Source organism: Trematomus bernacchii, unplaced genomic scaffold (genome assembly GCF_902827165.1).
Source record: "Trematomus bernacchii unplaced genomic scaffold, fTreBer1.1, whole genome shotgun sequence".
NCBI classification, from domain to species: domain Eukaryota; kingdom Metazoa; phylum Chordata; class Actinopteri; order Perciformes; family Nototheniidae; genus Trematomus; species Trematomus bernacchii.
The window spans coordinates 18,835-46,642 of record NW_022987761.1 but is presented as its reverse complement, the minus strand read 5'-3'; the positions used below and the strand labels follow the sequence as shown (position 1 = coordinate 46,642).

The 27,808-nt window shown below is 44.5% G+C and overlaps 1 protein-coding gene across 1 annotated transcript; it reads left to right on the top strand.

Annotated features, from left to right (window-relative positions):
- The first annotated feature begins 257 nt into the window (after positions 1-257).
- Positions 258-27,808, top strand: nox5 (NADPH oxidase, EF-hand calcium binding domain 5). The gene is given in 18 exon segments (XM_034148331.1): positions 258-293; positions 295-378; positions 1,885-2,035; positions 5,456-5,666; positions 6,093-6,333; positions 7,211-7,364; positions 9,416-9,489; positions 9,491-9,589; positions 11,279-11,461; positions 12,086-12,218; positions 12,992-13,122; positions 13,832-14,020; positions 14,542-14,586; positions 15,007-15,131; positions 17,005-17,089; positions 19,853-19,952; positions 22,717-22,883; positions 27,620-27,808. Coding segments are annotated over 18 exon segments (2,340 nt in total). The 3' UTR covers positions 27,752-27,808.

The window sequence follows — 27,808 nt, the reverse complement described above, 5'->3', positions numbered from 1 at the left end:
TGTTCAGCAGTATGAGTGTATTGTAGTGTAGTATTTGTATATGTTCAGCAGTATGAGTGTATTGTAGTGTAGTATTTGTATATGTTCAGCAGTATGAGTGTATTATAGTGTAGTATTTGTATATGTTCAGCAGTATGAGTGTATTATAGTGTAGTATTTGTATATGTTCAGCAGTATGAGTGTATTATAGTGTAGTATTTGTATATGTTCAGCAGTATGAGTGTATTATAGTGTAGTATTTGTATATGTTCAGCAGTATGAGTGCAGAGGAGGACTCCCATTGGTTGGACTGGGGTCACCAAACAGTTTGAAAGCATCGCCGGGGACGACAAGGAGATTGACATCGACGAGTTCAAAACTGCCCTGAAGGTCAAAGAGGTCAGAGATTTAGGTGTTTACTTCCTGTCTGTCTTCTTCTGCTGTTCCCTTTAGTGTTTACTTCCAGTCTGTTCCCTTCAGTGTTTACTTCCTGTCTGTTCCCTTCAGTGTTTACTTCCTGTCTGTCTTCTTCCTCTGTTCCCTTTAGTGTTTACTTCCTGTCTGTTCCCTTTAGTGTTTACTTCCTGTCTGTTCCCTTTAGTGTTTACTTCCTGTCTGTCTTCTTCTGCTGTTCCCTTTAGTGTTTACTTCCTGTCTGTTCCCTTTAGTGTTTACTTCCTGTCTGTTCCCTTTAGTGTTTACTTGCTGTCTGTTCCCTTTAGTGTTTACTTCCTGTCTGTCTTCTTCTGCTGTTCCCTTTAGTGTTTACTTCCTGTCTGTTCCCTTTAGTGTTTACTTCCCGTCTGTTCCCTTTAGTGTTTACTTCCTGTCTGTTCCCTTCAGTGTTTACTTCCTGTCTGTCTGTCTTCTTCTGCTGTTCCCTTTAGTGTTTACTTCCTGTCTGTTCCCTTTAGTGTTTACTTCCTGTCTGTTCCCTTCAGTGTTTACTTCCTGTCTGTTCCCTTCAGTGTTTACTTCCTGTCTGTTCCCTTTAGTGTTTACTTCCTGTCTGTTCCCTTTAGTGTTTACTTCCTGTCTGTTCCCTTTAGTGTTTACTTCCTGTCTGTTCCCTTTAGTGGTTACTTCCTGTCTGTTCCCTTTAGTGTTTACTTCCTGTCTGTTCCCTTTAGTGTTTACTTCCTGTCTGTTCCCTTCAGTGTTTACTTCCTGTCTGTTCCCTTTAGTGTTTACTTCCTGTCTGTTCCCTTTAGTGTTTACTTACTGTCTGTCTTCTTCTGCTGTTCCCTTCAGTGTTGACTTCCTGTCTGTTCCCTTCAGTGTTTACTTCCTGTCTGTTCCCTTCAGTGTTTACTTCCTGTCTGTTCCCTTCAGTGTTTACTTCCTGTCTGTTCCCTTCAGTGTTTACTTCCTGTCTGTTCCCTTTAGTGTTTACTTCCTGTCTGTTCCCTTCAGTGTTTACTTCCTGTCTGTCTTCTTCTGCTGTTCCCTTTAGTGTTTACTTCCTGTCTGTTCCCTTTAGTGTTTACTTCCTGTCTGTCTTCTTCTGCTGTTCCCTTTAGTGTTTACTTCCTGTCTGTTCCCTTCAATGTTTACTTCCTGTCTGTTCCCTTCAGTGTTTACTTCCTGTCTGTTCCCTTCAGTGTTTACTTCCTGTCTGTTCCCTTCAATATTTACTTCCTGTCTGTTCCCTTCAGTGTTTACTTCCTGTCTGTTCCCTTCAGTGTTTACTTCCTGTCTCTCTCCGTCTTTTAACCTACTTCCTTCTCTCCCTTAGCAACAGTGTGTTATTGTCTCCCTTAGCAACAGTGTGTTATCGAGTATTCACAACCTCAGAAATGTCTGAATCAACCAATCAGAATTGAATATTCAACCAAGCCGTGTATTGATCCCTAATAAACTGTGGTTATTGTATAAAAGGTGTTTTCTGATGTGTTCTGTCTGCAGTCGTTCTTCGCCGAGCGTTTCTTCGCTCTCTTTGACTCTGACGGCAGCGGCTCCATCAGCCTGACGGAGCTCCTGGAGGCGCTGCAGCTGCTGATACACGGCAGCGAGAGCGACAAGCTGCACTTCCTGTTCCAGGTGTACGACGTGGACGGTCAGTCGATATCAAACATTAGAGCTCTCCTATACTATTGTTAGATATTACAGCTCTCAGATATATAAGGACATGTCTCTGAAGTGTCCTGCTCCAAACCCCGAACAGATCCTTGTAGCCCCCCCCCTCCTCCTCTTCCAGCCTGTTACTAAGGACAGTGTCTCCTGAAGTGTCCTGCTCCAACACCAAAACAGATTCCTTGTAGCCCCCCCCCCCTCTCTTCCACTGTTACTAAGGACATGTCCTCTGAAGTGTCCTGCTCCAAACCCCAAACAGATCCTTGTAGCCCCCCCCCCTCTCTTCCAGCTGTTACTGAGGACATGTCTCTGAAGTGTCCTACTCCAAACCCCGAACAGATCCTTGTAGCCCCCCCCCCCCTCTCTTCCAGCTGTTACTAAGGACATGTCTCTGAAGTGTCCTGCTCCAAACCCCAACAGATCTTGTATCCCCCCCCCCCCTCTCTCTTCCAGCTGTTACTAAGGACATGTCTCTGAAGTGTCCTGCTCCAAACCCCAAACAGACCCTTGTAGCCCCCCCCCCTCTCTTCCAGCTGTTACTAAGGACATGGTCTCTGAAGTGTCCCTGCTCCAAACCCCGAACAGATCCTTGTAGGCCCCCCCCCCTCTCTCCAGCTGTTACTAAGGACATGTCTCTGAAGTGTCCTGTTCCAAACCCCAAACAGAATCCTTGTAGCCCCCCCCCCCCCCCTCTCTCTTCCAGCTGTTATTAAGGGACATGTCTCTGAAGTGTCCTGCTCCAAACCCCAAACAGTCCTTGTACCCCCCCCCCCTCTCTTCCAGCTGTTACTAAGGACAGTCTCTGAAGTTTCCTGCTCAAACCCAAACAGGTCCTTGTAGCCCCCCCCCCCCTCTCTTCCAGCTGTTATACTAGACATGTCTCTGAAGTGTCCTGCTCCAAACCCCAAACAGATCCTTGTAGCCCCCCCCCCCTCTCTTCCCAGCTGTTACTAATGGACATGTCTCTGAAGTGTCCTGCTCCAAACCCCAAACAGATCCTTGGTAGCCCCCCCCCCCCCCCCTCCTCTTCCAGCGTTACTAAGTGACATGTCTCTGAGTGTCCTGCTCCAAAACCCCAAACAGACCCTTGTAGCTAGGCCCCCCCCCTCCTCTTCCAGCTGTTACTAAGGACATGTCTCTGAAGTGTCCTGCTCCAAACACCAAACAGATCCTTGTAGCCCCCCCCCCCTCTCTCTCCCAGCTGTTACTAAGGACATGTCTCTGTAGTGTCCTGCTCCAAACACCAAACAGATCCTTGTAGCCCCCCCCCCCTCTCTTCCAGCTGTTACTAAGGACATGTCTCTGAAGTGTCCTGCTCCAGACCCCAAACAGACCCTTGTAGCCCCCCCCCCCTCTCTCTTCCAGCTGTTACTAAGGACATGTCTCTGAAGTGTCCTGCTCCAAACCCCAAACAGATCCTTGTAGCCCCCCCCCCTCTCTCTTCCAGCTGTTACTAAGGACATGTCTCTGAAGTGTCCTGCTCCAAACCCCAACAGATCCTTGTAGCCCCCCCCCCCTCTCTCTTCCAGCTGTTACTAAGGACATGTCTCTGAAGTGTCCTGCTCCTAACCCAAACAGATCCTTGTAGCCCCCCCCCCCCCTCTCTTCCAGCTGTTACTAAGGACATGTCTCTGAAGTGTCCTGCTCCAAACCCCAAACAGATCCTTCCATGTTCCAAACCACATGAAGGATTCTCTCTGAAACTCCATATCATGTTCCAAACCACATGAAGGATTCTCTCTGAAACAGTATGGAGCTCAAACTCTTTCTCTCTCTCAGGTTTACCACAAGGTGACTTCCTTTTGATTTCCTGCTTCTTCACACATGCTCTCTCCAGTACAGGTTAGCTCTGAGTGTTAGCATGCTAATGTAAACACAGACCGTATTACTTCCAGAACACGTCTCATTGTTTCTGACAGCAACGTTTCTGATTGGCCCGTGGGTGTAAAGCCCGCCCACATTTTAGTAATGTGGTCATGACGCAGCAAATCTGGATCAGCTCCGTTGTTCCCCCGTTTTTAGAGATGTGGGTACGGAGGAAAAGAGAGAGGGGTTTATTTCTGACACTTTGAGAGTCTCCTGACACACCGGGGACACACCGGGGACACATGGTGATGTAGAGAAGACATCACTTAGTGAGTCTCCTGACACACCGGGGACACGTGGTGATGTAGAGAAGACATCACTTAGTGAGTCTCCTGACACACCGGGGGCACATGGTGATGTAGAGAAGACATCACTTAGTGAGTCTCCTGACACACCGGGGACACATGGTGATGTAGAGGAGACATCACTTAGTGAGTCTCCTGACACACCGGGGACACATGGTGATGTAGAGAAGACATCACTTAGTGAGTCTCCTGACACACCGGGGACACATGGTGATGTAGAGAAGACATCACTTGAGTCTCCTGACACACCGGGGACACATGGTGATGTAGAGAAGACATCACTTAGAGAGTCTCCTGACACACCGGGGACACATGGTGATGTAGAGAAGACATCACTTAGTGAGTCTCCTGACACACCGGGGACACATGGTGATGTAGAGAAGACATCACTTTGAGTCTCCTGACACACCGGGGACACATGGTGATGTAGAGAAGACATCACTTTGAGTCTCCTGACACACCGGGGACACATGGTGATGTAGAGAAGACCATCACTTTGAGAGTCTCCTGACACACCGCGGGACACATGGTGCATGTTAGAGAAGCACATCACTTCTGAGAGTCTTCCTGGCACACACCGGGGACACACTGGGCTGATTGTAGAGCTAGACATACACTTAGAGAGTCCTCTTGAACACACCGGGGGAACACTAGTGGTGATGTAGAGAAGACATCACTTAGCTGAGTCTCCTGACACCACGGGGCCACATGAGTGATGCTAAGAGAAGACATCACTTAGTGAGTCTCCTGGACACACCTGGGACACATGGTTGATGTAGCGAAGCACAATTCACTTTGAGAGTCCTCCTGACAACACCCGGGCCACATGGTGATGGACGAGAAGACATCAGAAAGGGACTTTTGCATGATAGGAGCCTTTAAACCACTACTTATCCATTAAGGCCTGCCACGTCCTGCAACAACAACAACAACAACAACAGTAATAATAATAACGCAATCCATCCCCCAGTTATTTTTACTCTTTTTCTTCTTGTTTTCTCTTTTCTGTATTTTATTTGTTGTTGGTATTGGGTTACCCTTGGGCTTTTAGTTTATGTCTACGATGCTGTCGACTGGCAGCTTTACCCAGGTTTCTTCTTCTCTTGTACGCCATGTAAAGGCTTCGTGTACCTACTTACTGTATATTGTGTATGTCTTTGCTTTATTGTAACTAAAAGAAATATTCAATATAAAGTATTTAAAAAATAATAATAATAACGATGTGTTTGCAGGAAGCGGCTCCATCGACCCCGACGAGCTGCGCACCGTCCTGAAGTCGTGTCTGCGGGAGAGCGCCATCTCTCTGCCGGAGGAGAAGCTGGACGACCTGACGCTGGCGCTGTTCGAGTCGGCCGACAAAGACAACAGCGGCTCCATCACCTTCGAGGAGCTGAAGGCAGAGCTGGAGAACTTCCCCGAGGTGATGGAGAACCTCACCATCAGGTCATTAATATTATGATTCCTTCCCCGAGGTGATGGAGAACCTCACCATCAGGTCATTCATATTATGATTCCTTCCCCGAGGTGATGGAGAACCTCACCATCAGGTCATTCATATTATTATAATTCCTTCCCCGAGGTGATGGAGAACCTCACCATCAGGTCATTCATATTATGATTCCTTCCCCGAGGTGATGGAGAACCTCACCATCAGGTCATTAATATTATGATTCCTTCCCTGAGGTGATGGAGAACCTCACCATCAGGTCATTAATATTATGATTCCTTCCCCGAGGTGATGGAGAACCTCACCATCAGGTCATTCATATTATGATTCCTTCCCTGAGGTTAGGGTAACTTCTCCTCCTTAGTGATGGAGGCGTCACTAACTAATTAATTGATTAGTTTATGTATGATTCCTCCCCTCAGTGCTGCTAACTGGCTGAAGCCCCCTGCTGTGGACCCCCAAAAGAGGCGAGGGGCCCCGCGATACCTGACCCGGGCCTACTGGCAGAACAACAGCAGGAAGCTGCTCTTCCTGGTTCTGTACGCCCTCCTCAACCTGACCCTGTTCCTGGGGGCCGTGATGCAGCAACGGGGGGGCGGCGGCTGGTTCATGATGGCCAAGGGCTGCGGGCAGTGCCTCAACTTCAACTGCACCTTCATCATGGTAACATTTCTCAAGGTTCAAGGCTTTTATTGTCATGTGTACCGAGCTACAGTGGAGATATGTCAATGAAGATCTGAGGCCACAGGCTCCTCCAACAGAGCAACACAATAACACAGATACAATAGTGCAAGTCAATAAAATAAAATAGAATAGAATATAATAGAAATCAAATCAAATCAAATCAAATCAGGTTTTATTTATATAGCACATTTAAAAGCGATTTTTTGGTCGAGCCAAAGTGCTGTACATGTAATAAAAACACATTACTACACGAAATAGTGCAGAATAGTCCAATAGTAATTGGAATATATATATAAATATATATAAGATGCAAACAGATGAATGTTATGGATGTTCTTAGTTCAGGTGTTCAGTCTTCTGGCCTGTGGGATGAAACCGTCTCTGAGTCTGGTGGTTTTAGTCCGGATGCTGCGCTCACAATATCATGTAACTCATAATCATATCAAAGACAATTATTATTGTTTATGTAAAATAAAGAAATGTTTCGAAACAAACTATTTTTCTACGTAAACTGGTACTTTAAAGGTCTCTTATTATACTATTTTTAGGCGTATATTATAGGTCTCAGTCAGATATATAAAAAACATGTCTCTGAAGGGTTTTGCTCAAAATACCAAACAGATCATTCTAGCTTCATCCCCCTCAATTTCAGCTGTTACTAAAGAGCTGATTCTGGGTCTGTAGCTTTCAAAAGATCTACCCTGATACTCAATATAAAGACTGATACGGAAATTGTAGTACTGCCGTTTGGCCACTACGAATATTTTCCTCAGAGTCCGGAGCACTTCCTGGGGGCTTGATGCAACCCGGCCTGCAGGAGTACCACTCATTCTGATCAGTACATATTCCCACACAGGTTCTGATGCTGCGGCGCTTCCTCACCTGGCTTCGGGCCACCTGGGTGGTGCGGGTTCTGCCTCTGGACCAAAACATCCTCCTGCACCAGATCGTGGGCTACGCCATCCTCGGCTTCACCACCGCGCACACCACCGCGCACATCTTCAACTTCGGTACCGACCCACACCTGCATTAACGATGATATAAACCTGTCCTTATGAACATCACACTGTCAGATAACTGCTCTGTTTTTCATATTCATTCACCTGAAGGAAACTTTCTTCTGCAGAAAAACGGTTATTATTTATAAGAAAGACATGAATGTATGTTTATTATACCCAGTGTTAATGTTTTATTTAATCGTTTATTTGGCAGGGACAATGCACAGTAATGAACACTTAAAACATTCAAATGTGTCAAGCGTAACAGTGCCAGATTTAGTGTGATGTTAATCTTGACCTGGCTGTTTAAAAAGAGCTTCACATCTTCATGAAACTACAGACGGAGGGCTTCCAGAGGATGTATGGCTTACATCATATTATATCGACAACAAGGAGGTTCTGACAAGTTTCAAGTCCCTGCCTTTCAAATGCTATGCTATTTATAATCTCCAAAGCATTTGATACCACATCAGATGACCTTAATGTAATATTTAAGAGGGACATTTCCATCAATTCTTGAGTGGTTAAATGTAATGGAAACAAACCAAAACTCTCCTGTTATCTCCATCAGAACAACCTTCTGGATCCGCACCAGTCTGGCTTCAAGGCAGGTCACTCCACAGAAACTGCCCTCCTTGCTGTCTCTGAGGAACTGCACACGGCTAAAGCAGCCTCCCTCTCCTCTGTCATCATCCTGTTGGACCTGTCTGCTGCATTCGACACGGTGAACCATCAGATCCTCCTTCACACTCTCCAAGAACTTGGAGTTTCAGGCTCTGCACTTTCCCTCCTCACCTCATACCTCAAAGACCGCACCTACAGGGTAACTTGGAGAGGGTCCGAGTCCGACCCTTGTCAATTAACTACAGGGGTCCCTCAGGGCTCTGTTCTTGGTCCCCTCCTCTTCTCCTTGTACACAAACTCGCTCGGATCAATCATTAGCCCGCATGGTTTTTCATACCACTGCTACGCTGACGACACCCAATTCATTCTGTCCTCTCCCCGCTCAGAGACCCAGGTCGTCGCACGCATCTCTGCTTGTCTAGCAGACATCTCTCAGTGGATGTCTGCTCACCACCTCAAGCTCAACCTTGACAAGACTGAACTGCTTTTCCTTCAGGGAAAAGATTGTCCCACTCTTGACATAACAATCAACATCGGCCCCTCTATTGTTTCCCCGACTCAGACTGCAAGGAATCTGGGTGTGACCCTAGATAACAAACTGTCCTTCACTGCAAACATCGCTGCTCCAACCCGCTGCTGCAGATACACTCTTTACAACATCAGGAGGATACGTCCCCTCCTGACCCAGAAAGCCACGCAGGTTCTGGTCCAGGCTCTCGTCATCTCACGCCTAGACTACTGCAACTCCCTCCTGGCTGGTCTACCTGCATGTGCCATCCGACCTCTGCAGCTCATCCAGAATGCAGCGGCTCGTCTGGTCTTCAACCTTCCTAAATGTTCCCACACCACACCTCCGCTCCTCCGCTCACTTCACTGGCTTCCAGTAACTGCTAGAATCCACTTCAAGACAATGGTACTAGCGTACCATGCTGTGAATGGATCTGGCCCTTCCTACATCCAGGACATGGTTAAACTGTACACCCCAGCACGTGCACTCCGCTCTGCATCAGCCAAACGGCTCGCTGCACCCGCACTGCGAGGGGGACCCAAGTTCCCATCAGCAGAAACACGTGGGTTTGATATCCTGGCTCCAACATGGTGGAATGAGCTCCCCATTGAAATCAGGACAGCAGAAAGCCTACACATCTTCTTCAGACTGAAGACTCATCTCTTTCCACTCCACTTCGAGCAATAGAATTCCTAACAAAGCACTTATATACTAACAAAGCACTTATATACTAACAAAGGACTGACTTATCTAAAGCTAGTTGAGTAGCACTTGAAATGTTTTAGCTCTATGAAACCTGATGCACTTATATGATTCTGTTTTCTTCAAGTTTGTATCTTGTTGGTCGAATGCACTTATTGTAAGTCGCTTTGGATAAAAGCCTCAGCTAAATGTAATGTCATGTTTGATAGTTTGGTTTGCTGTGTTTCAGTGAAGCTGTCGGAGAGCGGGGATTTCCAGCTCTGGGAATATCTGCTGACCACGCGCCCAGGGATCGGCTGGGTGGGGGGGGGCGGCTTCTCTGACGGGGGTCGTCCTGCAGGTGGCCATCGGACTCATGGTGCTCTGCTCTAGCACATTCGTACGACGCAGCGGACACTTTGAGGTACGTGGAAACACTTTGAGGTACGTGGAAACACTTTGAGGTATGTGGAAACACTTTGAGGTACGTGGAAACACTGTGAGGAACGAGGAAACACTTTGAGGTACGAGGAAACACTGTGAGGTACGAGGTAACACTTTGAGGTACGAGGAGACACTTTGAGGTACGAGGAAACACTGTGAGGTACGAGGAAACACTGTGAGGTACGAGGAAACACTGTGAGGTACGAGGAGACACTTTGAGGTACGAGGAAACACTGTGAGGTACGAGGAAACACTTTGAGGTACGAGGAGACACTTTGAGGTACGAGGAAACACTGTGAGGTACGAGGAAACACTTTGAGGTACGAGGAAACACTGTGAGGTACGAGGTAACACTTTGAGGTACGAGGAGACACTTTGAGGTACGAGGAAACACTGTGAGGTACGAGGAAACACTGTGAGGTACGAGGAAACACTGTGAGGTACGAGGTAACACTTTGAGGTACGAGGAGACACTTTGAGGTACGAGGAAACACTGTGAGGTACGAGGAAACACTTTGAGGTGCGAGGTAACACTTTGAGGTACGTGGAAACACTTTGAGGTACGAGGAAACACTTTGAGGTACGTGGAAACACTTTGAGGTACGAGGTAACACTTTGAGGTACGAGGTAACACTTTGAGGTACGTGGAAACACTTTGAGGTACGTGGAAACAATTTGAGGTGCAAGGAAACACTTTGAGGTACGAGGAAACACTCTGAGGTACAAGGAAACACTTTGAGGTACGTGGAAACACTTTGAGGTACGTGGAAACACTTTTGAGGTACGAGGAAATACTTTGAGGTACGAGGAAACACTCTGAAGTACAAGGAAACGCTATGAGGTATGAGGAAAACAAGGAAAGACTTTGAGGTACGTGGAAACACTTTGAGGTGCAAGGAAACACTCTGATGTACAAGGAATGACTCTGAGGTACGAGGAAACGATATGAGGTACGAGGAAAACAAGGAAACACTTTGAGGTATGAGGAAACATTTTGAGGTACAAGGAAAGACTTTGAGGTACAAGGAAAGACTTTGAGGTACAAGGAAATACTTTGAGTTACAAGGAAAGACTTTGAGTTACAAGGAAACCTTTTGAGGTACGAGGAAACATTTTGAGGTACGAGGAAAGACTTTGAGGTACGAGTAAAACGAGGAAACACTTTGTGGTACGAGGTAACACTATGAGGTACGAGGAAACATTTTGAGGTAGAAAAGACATGAAGAAGAGGATTTTGCAGAATAGGTGACCTTTAAGTGTGTATCCATTAAAACCACATCTTTTATAAAATGCTGCTTTCTATTATATCAGCTTGTCATCAACAGCCCTGTCTTCATAATTGAACTTTTTGATGTTTGGGGACAAAATCATGCTGTTTTTCAGTTTCCTGCAAACACAACAACATCACACATATATATGGGTAACTTAACGAGGTTTCTTAATGGAAAAGGTTAGTACCAGTGATATAGATGCATTGCTATTAAAATAAACTTAATGAAGCTCTGTGTGGTCACCTTAATAACAGTGTGTGTGTGTGTGTGTGTGTGTGTGTGTGTGTGTGTGTGTGTGTGTGTGTGTGTGTGTGTGTGGTGTGTGTGTGTGTGTGTGTGGTGTGTTGTGTGTGTGTGTGTGTGTGTGTGTGTGTGTGGTGTGTTTTGTGGTCCTGCAGGTGTTTTACTGGTCTCACCTGTCCTATGTGTGGGTGTGGTCTCTGCTCATGGTGCACTGTTCGAACTTCTGGAAGTGGTTCGTGGTTCCAGGATTGATGTTCGTGCTGGAGAAGATCGTGGGGATGGCCGTCTCTCGGATGGGAGGCCTTTACATCGTGGAGGTCAACATGCTGCCCTCCAAGGTAATGAAGAGTTCCTCCTGATGGAGAGTTCAGGGCGTTGAGTTTGCACCTGTTGCCCTAGATACAGAGGTGGGAAGTAGTGGAGCACAAATACTTTGGTACTGTACTTAAGTAAATTGTTCTGGTATCAGTACTTTACTCCACTACTTACATTTCCCAAACAGGCTGGTTCCTTTAGTTTGAATGTGTGTTTGGTGGCGTGATCATTATTCTTTAGAGTCATTGCGTGCCTATTGATTTGAACACGATCCGTGTATCCATCATTTCCTGGTCTTCTCTAAAGAAGAGGGACCAATGAAAACGTTGTCATGTTGCCGTTGTTCAGCATGGAAACATTCATTAGCTAACAATGACATTATTGTTCTATTAATATAAAGGGAGGTCAGGTACTCTTTAAAACAGCTGCTAGGTATGGGTACTTTTTACTGAAGTACATTTCAAAGCCCTCTTTACTTTGACTTGAGTAAAGAAGTTTAGTCAGTACTTCTACTTTCACCAGAGTATCTTTAAACACCAGTATCTGTACTTCTACTCGAGTAAAGGATGTGTGTACTTTTGCCATCTCTGCCTAAGATATCACATGTTTTGTATAAAATATGTTTTGGTTACTGTATGTGTGTGCAGGTGACTCACCTGGTGATCAAACGTCCTCAGTTCTTCCACTTCAAACCAGGAGATTACGTCTACATTAACATCCCCGCCATCGCCAAGTACGAGTGGCACCCCTTCACCATCAGCAGCCCCCCCGAGCAGTCAGGTACACACACACACACACACACACACACACACACACACACACACAGCCAATTAGCTTTTCACACATAAGGAATTTATCACATAAAATAGCTTAGCGGTGGTGACGTGAAGTCATGTGACCGTGCTTTCCTTTATAGCCCAACATTAGCCGCCTTTAGCATAGCGGTGGTGACGTGAAGTCATGTGACCGTGCTTTCCTTTATAGCCCAACATTAGCCACCTTTAGCTTAGCGGTGGTGACGTGAAGTCATGTGACCGTGCTGTAGTTCCTTTATAGTCCAATATTAGCCACCTTTAGCTTAGCGGTGGTGACGTGAAGTCATGTGACCGTGCTGTAGTTCCTTTATAGCCCAACATTAGCCACCTTTAGCTTAGCGGTGGTGACGTGAAGTCATGTGACCGTGCTGTAGTTCCTTTATAGCCCAACATTAGCCACCTTTAGCTTAGCGGTGGTGACATGAAGTCATGTGACCGTGCTGTAGTTCCTTTATAGCCCAACATTAGCCACCTTTAGCTTAGCGGTGGTGACATGAAGTCATGTGACCGTGCTGTAGTTCCTTTATAGCCCAACATTAGCCACCTTAGCTTAGCGTGGTGACGTGAAGTCATGTGACCGTGCTGTAGTTCCTTTATAGCCCAACATTAGCCTCCTTTAGCTTAGCGGTGGTGACGTGAAGTCATGTGACCGTGCTGTAGTTCCTTTATAGCCCAACATTAGCCTCCTTTAGCTTAGCGAAATCCCATTGGACTGACTCTGTGACCGTTGACCTGCAGACAGTCTGTGGCTTCACATCCGCTCCATGGGTCAATGGACCAACCGCCTGTACGAGTTCTTCAGAACCCAGGAGGAGCAGCTGGAGCCCAAGAGACTGAGCGCCAGTCTGAGGAGGCGCAGGGGAGCGGAGGTGCACACACACACACACACACACACACACACACACACACACAGAGACACACACACACACACACACACACACACACACGCACACACACACTCTCTCACACACGCACACACACACACTCTCTCACACACACACACACACTCCTACACACACACACACACACACACACACACACACACTCCTCACACACGCACACACACACACACACACACACTCACACACAGAGAAACACACACACACACACACACACACACACGCACACACACACTCTCTCACACACGCACACACCACATCAGCTCTCTCACCACAAACACACACTACTCTCACGACACACACTCCACAACACAGCACACACCACACTCTCTCACACACGCACCAACACACACACCCACACCACAACACACCAACTCACACACACCACACACACACACACACACACAACACACTACACACCACACACACAACACACACACACACACACTCACACCCCACACACACACACACACACACACTCCACACACCCACACACACGCACACACCACCACTCTCTCCACACACGCACCACACACAACACTCTCTCACACACACACGACACTCTCTCACACACCACACCCGCCCACACACCAACACACACCACACTCACACACACACACACACACACACACACACACACACACACACACACCCTCTCTGAGCTGCAGTCTCTCCTCAGGAGTTCTTCAGCTCTACAGACTGTAACGGTGTAGCTTCTAACGAGGACGAGGCCATCGAGCTGAAGATGTACCGTCAGAGAGGATTGACCCCGCCCCCAGACCCCCAAGCCCCGCCCCCAGACCCTGCAGAGCCTCCTCCTGATAGGCTGGAGCCAGCGGAGAGAGGAGAGGCTCCTCCCCTCAGAGAGGTCAGTATTCCCATGATTCCCCGGGCCCTATAGAAAGGGAAGCAACACAAAAACACAGTTTTACTTAACTCAAATGAAAAGGCATACAAGCAGCGTTAAACAAGAAACAGATATAAGAGGACTCGTAAACTAAGAACTATTTATATTATATTATATTTACTTGCACTATTATCTGTGTTATTGTGTTGCGCTGTTGGAGGAGCCTGTGACCTCAGATTTTCATTGTCATAACTACACTGTAGCTATGTACAAATGACAATAAAAGCCTTGAATCCTTGAATCCTTGAATCCTTGAAACACAATTGTGCAATTCACACATTATTTTTTCCTTCACTGTATTGACAGTATGTCAACAGTGCCGGCTCTTTAGTTTATCTGGTCACTCTGTTTTTAATATACAGCCACTTAGTTTTTTTATGGTGTACTGACTTTGTTCATCTTTTATCTGCTCTATACTTCTGATGCTGTGATAAAGTAAGTTTCACCCTTAGATAATGTTCTCTCTCCATCTGAACCTGCAGGTTCCTGCAAAGCTGGGCGAGAATCACCGAGTCTGCAACATCAAGGTCTGCAAACACATCTGAGTTATCATCACTAACATCTTTATTAGAATCACTATCAGAATTCCTTTATTCTATTTTTAATTTTCTCATAATCTTCACTTTTTTCATAATTTTCACTTTTTCTCGTAATATTCACTTTTTCTCGTAATTTTCATTTGTTTCTCATAATTTTCACCTTTTTCATAATTTTTACATCTTTCTCATAATTTTCACTTTTTACAGAATTTACTCCGAATTTTCACTTTTCTCAGAATTTTTACATCTTTCTCAGAATTTAATTTTTTTCTCATAATTTTCACTTTTTCTCATAATTTTCACTTTTCTCAGAATTTTCCAAATGGAAAGGTAATATTCAAAAAGAGATATAAAACAATAAAATATAAAGAAATACTGTGTGTGTGTGTGTGTGTGTGTGTGTGTCAGTGTTATGTGGACGGACCCTATGGGACCCCCACGCGGCAGATCTTCGCCTCGGAGCATGCGGTTCTGATCGGGGCCGGGATCGGGATCACACCCTTCGCCTCCATCCTGCAGAGCATCATGTACCGGTGAGAACACACAGAACTACATCTCCCAGCATGCATCAGCGAGACGGGGTGACTGCAATGATAAGATAAGATAAGAAGCTGCTATGAATATTAAGGCTGGTGCTCCACGGGAACGCATACGGCAAAACGCATAGGATTAACGCAAACGCAATCGCAAAAAAGCTTCCGTCCACACGCAATAGACACCGGATAGTGTGTGTTCACACGAGACGGCTCCGTTTACATCCAACCGCTGGAAAAGATGCAGTACATATGCCGAGCCTGTACGTGGCGCTGTAACTTCCTCCAGAAAAGCAGCGAAGAAGAATGGTTGTCATGGCTGCACTTCTGTTTATTCTCCGCGGTGGGGGCCGAGGGAACCGGGCAGAGTTTTTCGCCGGTCAACGTGTGTTAAAGTTTAAATCTTCTGGACAAAATTATAAAAGTGCCGGTCAAAGGTCTTCTTTTATTTATTAAGCTTTAAAACAAATGAATAACGACGATATAATGATATATAATAATAAAATACACGGAGCCTCTCTTTTCCCTCTCTTCTGACAGCGTCAGTGTCTGTCTCATGCAGCAGCTGATCCAGTAATGATGACCCGACAGTAAAAATAAACATATTTATAACTAGTTTAGTTTGAGAGGTAATTAAAATAGCTAAGGGTGATGATCTGACTTGAAGTGTGTGTTTTGCTCTCGCTGCATCACAGCCGGGAGGAGCTGCGTGTCTCCGTCCTGTCAGATTAGACTTCACTCGCGTTTATGTCCATATCGAGAGAAAGATAAATAATCTGAATTCAGTGTGCAGTGTACTTTGACGCGGGGGTGAGCAGCAGAGGTGGGGAGAGGCGGGGCTATTGCGTCATCATTATCACAAAATGATCGTATAGAGGCGATCACACGGCCCCGTTGGACCCCCCAGAGCGCTCCGTTCCCAGATCTATCCACCTTTGGACCCGTTTCTATCGTTCCGTTACGGCGTCGTGTAGCAAACAGGGCTATACGCAAGAGAAGTATGCGATACAACCCGTTTTCGTTCCCGTGGGGCACCAGCCTCAGTCTGGAGAATAAGTAGGTGAGATGATAACATGATTATGATCAACTAAAAACATGTTATTTGTTTCTTTTACAGAGGAAGTAGTTTAAAGGGGACCTATCATGCAAAATGCACTTTGTGACATCTTTTATATACATATGTGTCCCTGGTGCGTCGGGGAACTCACGCAGCGTCAGAAAATAAAACCCTCTCTCTTTTCCTCCGTACCCAAATCTCTAAAAAACGGGGTTGCAACAGATTTGATAAAAACTGATTCAGATTTGAACACGCGCTGACGTCAACAGCTCCGCCTGTATGGGCAACTCTCCACCTATCAGGGGAATGAGAGGCTGCCGTGGCATGGTAACAGCATGGTAACAGCATGGTAACAGCATGGTAACAGCATGGTGACATGACGCTCGTGCCTCGGCCCCCTCCTTTGCAGGGGGGCGTGGTCAGCTGCAGCTCATGCAAAGACTGGCTGGAGGAGAGGAAAATAGAGCGAAATGAGGCATGGCTAAAATGCATGATCTGTTTGGTATTTTGAAAAAGAAAACTTATAAATATACCTTATATAGGTATGGCCCTACAATATATCATTCAAATATAGCATGATAGGTCCACTTTAAGTAATTTGATGAAGAACACTACCGGTCAGACACACACACATAACTACATCTCCCAGCATGCATCAGCGGGACGGGGTCACTGCTGTGATAAGATAAGATAAGATAAGATAAGATAAGATAAGATGTGTGTGTGTGTGTGTGTGTGTGTGTGTGTGTGTGTGTGTGTGTGTGTGTGTGTGTGTGTGTGTGTGTGTGTGTGTGTGTGTGTGTGTGTGTGTTGCAGATACCGCATGAGGAAGCAGAACTGCCCCAGCTGTAAATACTCGTGGTGTGAGAACATGAAGGACAGCGACATGACGTTACGCAAAGTAAGATCTCTAACCACATGCAGCGGGTCGGGGAGTTAAGAGTCAGAAGAGTATGGCAAGCCATTTGAGTATTTATTCCATATCCTTGATGTCAGACGGCAGCTGCCTGCACTAGTTGGCTCTTTGATTTCACTTGTTAGATATATGGTCAAACTAGTTTGGCACTCTGCTTTACTAGTTAAATAAAACATTACACTCGTCACTCTTTTTCAGCAACTAGTGGCACTTTTGTCCGACTAGTTAGCACATAAGCCTTACTAGTGACGCCAGGAGCAGCACTAGTAGCACCAAAGTCCCAACTTGTAAGCTTTGTGATGAACTAGTGGCCCTCTGACCGTACTAGTGACGCTGAAAGTCTTACAAGTTAACTAGTGCGCTGCAAAAGCTCTGACATGTTAACTAGTTACACAAAAGAAGCACAACTAGTTAACTAGTGGCATACATTTGTCTGCACTAGTTAACTAGTAGCACCCAGAATCACTCACTAGTTAACTAGTAGCACCCAGAATCGCTCACTAGTTAACTAGTAGCACCCAGAATCGCTCACTAGTTAACTAGTAGCACCCAGAATCACTCACTAGTTAACTAGTAGCACCCAGAATCGCTCACTAGTTAACTAGTAGCACCCAGAATCGCTCACTAGTTAACTAGTAGCACCCAGAATCACTCACTAGTTAACTAGTAGCACCCAGAATCGCTCACTAGTTAACTAGTAGCACCCAGAATCGCTCACTAGTTAACTAGTAGCACCCAGGATCACTCACTAGTTAACTAGTAAAGGCACAAGGTTCACTAGTTAACTAGTAGCACCCAGAATCGCTCACTAGTTAACTAGTAGCACCCAGGATCACTCACTAGTTAACTAGTAAAGGCACAAGGTTCACTAGTTAACTAGTAGCACCCATAATCGCTCACTAGTTAACTAGTAGCACCCAGGATCACTCACTAGTTAACTAGTAGCACCCAGGATCACTCACTAGTTAACTAGTAAAGGCACAAGGTTCACTAGTTAACTAGTAGCACCCAGAATCGCTCACTAGTTAACTAGTAGCACCCAGAATCACTCACTAGTTAACTAGTAGCACCCAGAATCGCTCACTAGTTAACTAGTAGCACCCAGAATCACTCACTAGTTAACTAGTAGCACCCAGAATCACTCACTAGTTAACTAGTAGCACCCAGAATCGCTCACTAGTTAACTAGTAGCACCCAGAATCGCTCACTAGTTAACTAGTAGCACCCAGAATCGCTCACTAGTTAACTAGTAGCACCCAGAATCGCTCACTAGTTAACTAGTAGCACCCAGGATCACTCACTAGTTAACTAGTAAAGGCACAAGGTTCACTAGTTAACTAGTAGCACCCAGAATCGCTCACTAGTTAACTAGTAGCACCCAGAATCACTCACTAGTTAACTAGTAGCACCCAGAATCGCTCACTAGTTAACTAGTAGCACCCAGGATCACTCACTAGTTAACTAGTAAAGGCACAAGGTTCACTAGTTAACTAGTAGCACCCAGAATCGCTCACTAGTTAACTAGTAGCACCCAGAATCACTCACTAGTTAACTAGTAGCAGCCAGAATCGCTCACTAGTTAACTAGTAGCACCCAGAATCGCTCACTAGTTAACTAGTAGCACCCAGAATCACTCACTAGTTAACTAGTAGCACCCAGAATCGCTCACTAGTTAACTAGTAGCACCCAGAATCACTCACTAGTTAACTAGTAGCACCCAGAATCGCTCACTAGTTAACTAGTAGCACCCAGGATCACTCACTAGTTAACCAGTAAAGGCACAAGGTTCACTAGTTAACTAGTAGCACCCAGAATCGCTCACTAGTTAACTAGTAGCACCCAGAATCACTCACTAGTTAACTAGTAGCACCCAGAATCGCTCACTAGTTAACTAGTAGCACCCAGAATCGCTCACTAGTTAACTAGTAGCACCCAGAATCGCTCACTAGTTAACTAGTAGCACCCAGGATCACTCACTAGTTAACTAGTAAAGGCACAAGGTTCACTAGTTAACTAGTAGCACCCAGAATCGCTCACTAGTTAACTAGTAGCACCCAGAATCACTCACTAGTTAACTAGTAGCACCCAGAATCGCTCACTAGTTAACTAGTAGCACCCAGAATCGCTCACTAGTTAACTAGTAGCACCCAGGATCACTCACTAGTTAACTAGTAAAGGCACAAGGTTCACTAGTTAACTAGTAGCACCCAGAATCGCTCACTAGTTAACTAGTAGCACCCAGAATCACTCACTAGTTAACTAGTAGCACCCAGAATCGCTCACTAGTTAACTAGTAGCACCCAGAATCGCTCACTAGTTAACTAGTAGCACCCAGAATCACTCACTAGTTAACTAGTAGCACCCAGAATCGCTCACTAGTTAACTAGTAGCACCCAGAATCACTCACTAGTTAACTAGTAGCACCCAGAATCGCTCACTAGTTAACTAGTAGCACCCAGGATCACTCACTAGTTAACTAGTAAAGGCACAAGGTTCACTAGTTAACTAGTAGCACCCAGAATCGCTCACTAGTTAACTAGTAGCACCCAGAATCACTCACTAGTTAACTAGTAGCACCCAGAATCGCTCACTAGTTAACTAGTAGCACCCAGAATCGCTCACTAGTTAACTAGTAGCACCCAGAATCACTCACTAGTTAACTAGTAAAGGCACAAGGTTCACTAGTTAACTAGTGGCATACATTTGTCTGCACTAGTTAACTAGTCTGTTGTGTTGTGGACCCTGCAGGTGGATTTCATCTGGATCAACCGAGACCAGAAGTCCTTCGAATGGTTCGTTAGTTTGCTGACCAACATGGAGATGGACCAGGCCGACGAGGAGCCAGAAGGTGACCCAATATAAACATTGGACAGTAGGGTCTCCAGCTCATAGACACTGCAGGATGCTAACCTGCATGTTGGGACATTACACTATTAGCAACATAATTACAGCATGTGGACAAAAGTCAAAAAATGGCTAGTCCGATTTGGACGGTTCTGGAGTGGTTTGTTGAGGAGGCTGAATCCATTTATGACATTTCCAGGATCAAAAATAGTAGTTTTAAACAGAAAGTGGCCATGTTTGCACTCTCTGTGGTCTATTTTTAACATGTACGGCCCTATTAAGTGCTATTTTGGTTCAACGTCCCCACAACGGTCCAAATCTTACCAAGCCATGTTTTAACTATGTCTGCATAAGCTATAAAGCTAATTAAAGCACCTTATGCTAACTGTGCTAATGTCCCAGCACATGCAGGTTAGCATCCAACATTTCTATGATCTGGAGACCCTACTCTACATTTCTATGATCTGGAGACCCTACTCTACATTTCTATGATCTGGAGACCCTACTCTACATTTCTATGATCTGGAGACCCTACTCTACATTTCTTTGATCTGGAGACCCTACTCTACATTTCTATGATCTGGAGACCCTACTCTACATTTCTTTCATGGCTGGAGGGATGTGTTGTTGTTACTCTGCATATGCTAATTAATGCAACTTATACTAACTGTTGGTGGCTCCTCTGAACCGTGTAGAGATCTTCTGAACCCTCGTGTTGTGTTCTAAGGGTCTTTGAGTCAGAGACATGTTATATATTAGTGATAAAGAGTATAATAGGGGTCCTTTAAGGGTCCTTTAAGGGTCCTTGAGTCAGAGACATGTTATATATTGGTGATAAAGAGTATAATAGGGGTCCTTTAAGGGTCCTTTAAGGGTCCTTGAGTCAGAGACATGTTATATATTGGTGATAGAGTATAATAGGGGTCCTTTAAGGGTCCTTTAAGGGTCCTTTAAGGGTCCTTGAGTCAGAGACATGTTATATATTGGTGATAAAGAGTATAATAGGGGTCCTTTAAGGGTCCTTTAAGGGTCCTTGAGTCAGAGACATGTTATATATTGGTGATAAAGAGTGTAATAGGGGTCCTTTAAGGGTCCTTTAAGGGTCCTTTAAGGGTCCTTGAGTCAGAGACATGTTATATATTGGTGATAAAGAGTATAATAGGGGTCCTTTAAGGGTCCTTTAAGGGTCCTTGAGTCAGAGACATGTTATATATTGGTGATAAAGAGTGTAATAGGGGTCCTTTAAGGGTCTTTGAGTCAGAGACATGTTATATATTGGTGATAAAGAGTGTAATAGGGGTCCTTTAAGGGTCCTTTAAGGGTCCTTGAGTCAGAGACATGTTATATATTGGTGATAAAGAGTATAATAGGGGTCCTTTAAGGGTCCTTTAAGGGTCCTTGAGTCAGAGACATGTTATATATTGGTGATAAAGAGGATAATAGGGGTCCTTTAAGGGTCCTTTAAGGGTCTTTGAGTCAGAGACATGTTATATATTGGTGATAAAGGGGATAATAGGGGTCCTTTAAGGGTCCTTTAAGGGTCCTTTAAGGGTCTTCGAGTCAGAGACATGTTATATATTGGTGATAAAGAGTATAATAGGGGTCCTTTAAGGGTCCTTTAAGGGTCCTTTAAGGGTCTTTGAGTCAGAGACATGTTATATATTGGTGATAAAGAGTATAATAGGGGTCCTTTAAGGGTCCTTTAAGGGTCCTTGAGTCAGAGACATGTTATATATTGGTGATAAAGAGTGTAATAGGGGTCCTTTAAGGGTCCTTTAAGGGTCCTTGAGTCAGAGACATGTTATATATTGGTGATAAAGAGTATAATAGGGGTCCTTTAAGGGTCCTTTAAGGGTCCTTGAGTCAGAGACATGTTATATATTGGTGATAAAGAGTATAATAGGGGTCCTTTAAGGGTCCTTTAAGGGTCCTTGAGTCAGAGACATGTTATATATTGGTGATAAAGAGTATAATAGGGGTCCTTTAAGGGTCCTTTAAGGGTCCTTGAGTCAGAGACATGTTATATATTGGTGATAAAGAGTATAATAGGGGTCCTTTAAGGGTCCTTTAAGGGTCCTTTAAGGGTCTTTGAGTCAGAGACATGTTATATATTGGTGATAAAGAGTATAATAGGGGTCCTTTAAGGGTCCTTTAAGGGTCCTTGAGTCAGAGACATGTTATATATTGGTGATAAAGAGTGTAATAGGGGTCCTTTAAGGGTCCTTTAAGGGTCCTTGAGTCAGAGACATGTTATATATTGGTGATAAAGAGTATAATAGGGGTCCTTTAAGGGTCCTTTAAGGGTCCTTGAGTCAGAGACATGTTATATATTGGTGATAAAGAGGATAATAGGGGTCCTTTAAGGGTCCTTTAAGGGTCCTTTAAGGGTCTTTGAGTCAGAGACATGTTATATATTGGTGATAAAGAGTGTAATAGGGGTCCTTTAAGGGTCCTTTAAGGGTCCTTGAGTCAGAGACATGTTATATATTGGTGATAAAGAGTATAATAGGGGTCCTTTAAGGGTCCTTTAAGGGTCCTTGAGTCAGAGACATGTTATATATTGGTGATAAAGAGGATAATAGGGGTCCTTTAAGGGTCCTTTAAGGGTCCTTTAAGGGTCTTCGAGTCAGAGACATGTTATATATTGGTGATAAAGAGGATAATAGGGGTCCTTTAAGGGTCCTTTAAGGGTCTTCGAGTCAGAGACATGTTATATATTGGTGATAAAGAGGATAATCAGGGACTTTAATCAAACCCCCGTCCCTCAGGCCGCTTCCTGGAGATGCACATGTACATGACGTCGGCGCTCAGTAAGAACGACATGAAGGCCATCGGGCTGCAGATGGCGCTGGACCTGCTGGCCAAGAAGGAGAAGAGGGACTCCATCACGGGCCTGAGGACCAGAACCCAGCCGGGACGCCCCGAGTGGGCCAAGGTGAGCCTCCAGAGTCAGAGGACAATCCTTCAGTTTGTGTGGACAGAGAGATCGAAGTGCCGTTTTCCACAATCCAGAGATATCAAAAGTACACACATCCTTTACTCAAGTAGAAGTACACACATCCTTTACTCAAGTAGAAGTACACACATCCTGTACTCAAGTAGAAGTACACACATCCTTTACTCAACTAGAAGTACACACATCCTTTACTCAAGTAGAAGTACACACATCCTTTACTCAAGTAGAAGTACACACATCCTTTACTCAAGTAGAAGTACACACATCCTTTACTCAAGTAGAAGTACACACATCCTTTACTCAAGTAGAAGTACACACATCCTTTACTCAAGTAGAAGTACACACATCCTTTACTCAAGTAGAAGTACACACATCCTTTACTCAAGTAGAAGTACACACATCCTTTACTCAAGTAGAAGTACACACATCCTGTACTCAAGTAGAAGTACACACATCCTTTACTCAAGTAGAAGTACACACATCCTTTACTCAAGTAGAAGTACACACATCCTTTACTCAAGTAGAAGTACACACATCCTTTACTCAAGTAGAAGTACACACATCCTTTACTCAAGTAGAAGTACACACATCCTTTACTCAAGTAGAAGTACACACATCCTTTACTCAGTAGAAGTACACACATCCTTTACTCAAGCAGAAGTACACACATCCTTTACTCAGGTAGAAGTACACACATCCTTTACTCAAGTAGAAGTACAGAGACTCGTGTTTAAAGATACTCTGGTGAAAGTAGAAGTACTGACTAAACTTCTTTACTCAAGTCAAAGTAAAGAGGGCTTTGAAATGTACTTCAGTAAAAAGTACCCATAACTAGCAGCTGTTTTAAAGAGTACCTGACCTCCCTTTATATGAATAGAACAATAATGTCATTGTTAGCTAATGAATGTTTCCATGCTGAACAACCAGTGTTCGAAATGGGGGGGAGCCAGGGGGAGCTTGGCTCCCCTAAAGAGGGGGGGAGCTCCCCTGAAGGCCGACTTTGAGATAAATAGGGGGAGCCCAAAACAATCGTGCATATTTGTGTCACACAGATTAGAAATGTTGAGTTTCTGTAAATAACAGTTCTTGAAATAAATAATAGTTATTGTTCATTACAGTTTCTGAATATTTGTTTTATATTTAAGCAATAGCTCACGACAGGCCGTAGTATATGGCCATTATATCACAGTTAAGGGGTGTGGTTCGGCCCGACGCGAAGTACAGGTATTTGTGTTCAACATGTAAGAAGTAGAAAGTACAGGTATTTGTGTTCAACATGTGAGAAGTAGAAAGTACAGGTATTTGGGTTCAACATGTAAGAAGTAGAAAGTACAGGTATTTGTGTTCAACATGTAAGAAGTAGAAAGTACAGGTATTTGGGTTCAACATGTAAGAAGTAGAAAGTACAGGTATTTGGGTTCAACATGTAAGAAGTAGAAAGTACAGGTATTTGGGTTCAACATGTAAGAAGTAGAAAGTACAGGTATTTGGGTTCAACATGTAAGAAGTAGAAAGTACAGGTATTTGTGTTCAACATGTAAGAAGTAGAAAGTACAGGTATTTGGGTTCAACATGTAAGAAGTAGAAAGTACAGGTATTTGTGTTCAACATGTAAGAAGTAGAAAGTACAGGTATTTGGGTTCAACATGTAAGAAGTAGAAAGTACAGGTATTTGGGTTCAACATGTAAGAAGTAGAAAGTACAGGTATTTGTGTTCAACATGTAAGAAGTAGAAAGTACAGGTATTTGTGTTCAACATGTAAGAAGTAGAAAGTACAGGTATTTGGGTTCAACATGTAAGAAGTAGAAAGTACAGGTATTTGGGTTCAACATGTAAGAAGTAGAAAGTACAGGTATTTGTGTTCAACATGTAAGAAGTAGAAAGTACAGGTATTTGTGTTCAACATGTAAGAAGTAGAAAGTACAGGTATTTGTGTTCAACATGTAAGAAGTAGAAAGTACAGGTATTGTGTTCAACATGTAAGAAGTAGAAAGTACAGGTATTTGGGTTCAACATGTAAGAAGTAGAAAGTACAGGTATTTGGGTTCAACATGTAAGAAGTAGAAAGTACAGGTATTTGGGTTCAACATGTAAGAAGTAGAAAGTACAGGTATTTGGGTTCAACATGTAAGAAGTAGAAAGTACAGGTATTTGTGTTCAACATGTAAGAAGTAGAAAGTACAGGTATTTGTGTTCAACATGTAAGAAGTCAAAGTAAAAAGTCGTGGAGTAAAGTACTGATACCAGAAACATGTACTTAAGTACAGTAACGCAGTATTTGTACTCCACTACTTCCCACCTCTATATATACCTATATACAGTGTTCGAATTACCCATTTGCTTTCGGGGGAGCCCTATTTTTCAGTGCACATCCTGCTACTAAATATGTCACACGCACGCTCTGTTGACTGGCGCAGGCTCAGCAGTGCGGATTCGATCAATTGCTATAAAATCACTCTGCTACTACAGACGGTGTCACTACAGGCGGTGTCACTACAGACGGTGTCACTACAGACAGACGGTGTCACTACAGACGGTGTCACTACAGACGGTGTCACTACAGACGGTGTCACTACGCCGGCGGCTGTGGCCGTTGTTGAAGCCTCTTCAGGCTCTGCATCGGCAGGCCTCTCCCTCGGGGTGGAGCTGTCAAACTCGACCCTAACGCCGCTTACAGCCGGCCAAATAAAAGTTGTTCCATTCACGTTGTCATTTTTAGACTCCTTCGCTTCTTTGCTTGTGAATACAAAAGCTGCGAGGCTTGGCTGTTTTCGTTTTGCCATATTTTTTATTACAAAGCCAGAGTTAAAAAATATGTCAATATGAACATTTCAAATACCGCGCCGGCATCGCCACCGTAACCATAGCAACGTAAGTAGCGTAAAGAATGCAGTGCTGCCACGTACAGATGCCAACACCCAGAAATATTCACAAATATAAAACAAATATTCAGAAACTGTAATGAACAATAACTATTATTTATTTCAAGAACTGTTATTTACAGAAACTCAACATTTCTAATCTGTGTGACACAAATATGCACGATTGTTTTGGGCTCCCCCTATTTATCTCAAAGTCGGCCTTCAGGGGAGCTCCCTCCCTCTTCGGGGGAGCCAAGCTCCCCCTGGCTCCCCCCCATTTCGAACAGTGCCTATATATACACAATCAACAGACACATGTATACGTATGCACACATTAAGACTAGGGCTGTCAGTCGATTAAAATAGTTAATCGCGATTAATCGCAAATTAATCGCACATTTTTTATCTGTTCTAAATGTACCTTAGAGGGATATCTTTCAAGTTTTTTATACTCTTATCAACATATGAGTGGACAAATATGCTTTATATGTTTGTTTATTATCATTTGAACAATGACAAATATTCTCATGAATATTAAACACAACAACCTGAACATTACAAATATTCGCCTCAATTCAACCTGGAACCTCTCATACAATAATACTGTGTGTGTGTGTGTGTGTGTGTGTGTGTGTGTGTGTGTGTGTGTGTGTGTGTGTGTGTGTGTGTGTGTGTGTGTGTGTGTGTGTGTGTGTGTGTGTGTGTGTGTGTGTGTGTGTGTGTGTGTGTGTGTGCAGCTCAAGGCATATATGCTCCAACGGGAGCTGCCTGGATGCTGCAATCATGTCGCGCGTACTATCCGTGCTGAGTGTGCTGACTTTTCGTACAATGTCCCACTGTCTGGCTACCTGCATAAAGTCAAGTGCTCGGCGCAGTTGTCGGCGAAATGTCATTGAAACAGCTCCTTATATCCGTTAGCGCAGCTAGCTAGCACCAGATGCTAACAACAACAACACGTAAGGTGTGCCTCGCTCGCGCGAGTCGTGCCACACATACACACACCCTCCCGGTCCTCCCGATGGCCTGCCGGTGAGCGTGGAAGTGTGGTCTGCCACAAGCGGGCGGCAGGAGCGGGGCTGTCAGCATCAGCTTGTAGATGGTATTTTAAACTCGATGCGCTCTGAAACTACGGGGCGGCCGAGGACAAAAAATACACATGCGTTAATCGCGTTAAAATAATTAGTGCCGTTAATTTTTTTTTGCGTTAACGCGTTATTAACGCGTTAACTTGACAGCCCTAATTAAGACATAAAGCACACGTGTTCAACAGGAGAGCAAAGACACGTAACAGACTGTCGGGTTTCTGGAGCGACAACACTCCCAATGAACAGTCGCTAGAGCAGGGTTTCTCAAAGTGCCCGTGAGCGACCCCTAGTGGTCCGAGAGGATATTGGTAAAATTTCACATTTGAAATAATTAAATAATAAATTCAAAGGGTTTCATGTTAAACTTGGGCCTGCATAGTTTTACTGGATTTTATTTTGAAAATCCACAGCGGAGTTTGTAATACATCCGGTGTGTTTTGCATTTCTCTCAGTAAAACTATCTGAGAGTCTGTTGGACATAGACTCCGTAATAAATATAGTCTACATTTCATATGAGGTGTAAAACCTGAGCATTTTAAATCTCATTGTATTGGTTAAGAGGTCCTTGGTGTGAAGACGTTTGAGAAACACTGATCTAGAGGTTCATCACGCGTTCAATTCAAATAACCCGTACTGAAGTTATAGCTGAACGATGTTTAATCACTCATTCATCCATGTGTGTGTGTGTGTGTGTGTGTGTGTGTGTGTGTGTGTGTGTGTGTGTGTGTGTGTGTGTGTGTGTGTGTGTGTGTGTGTGTGTGTGTTCAGGTGTTCCAGAAGATATCGGAGGAGAACAAAGGGAAGGTCCACGTGTTTTACTGCGGCTCTCCGGCTCTCGCTAAACTCATCAAAGCTCAGTGTGAACGCTTCGCCTTCAACTTCTACAAAGAGAACTTCTGAGTGTGTGTGTGTGTGTGTGTGTGTGTGTGTGTGTGTGTGTGTGTGAGTGTGTGTGTG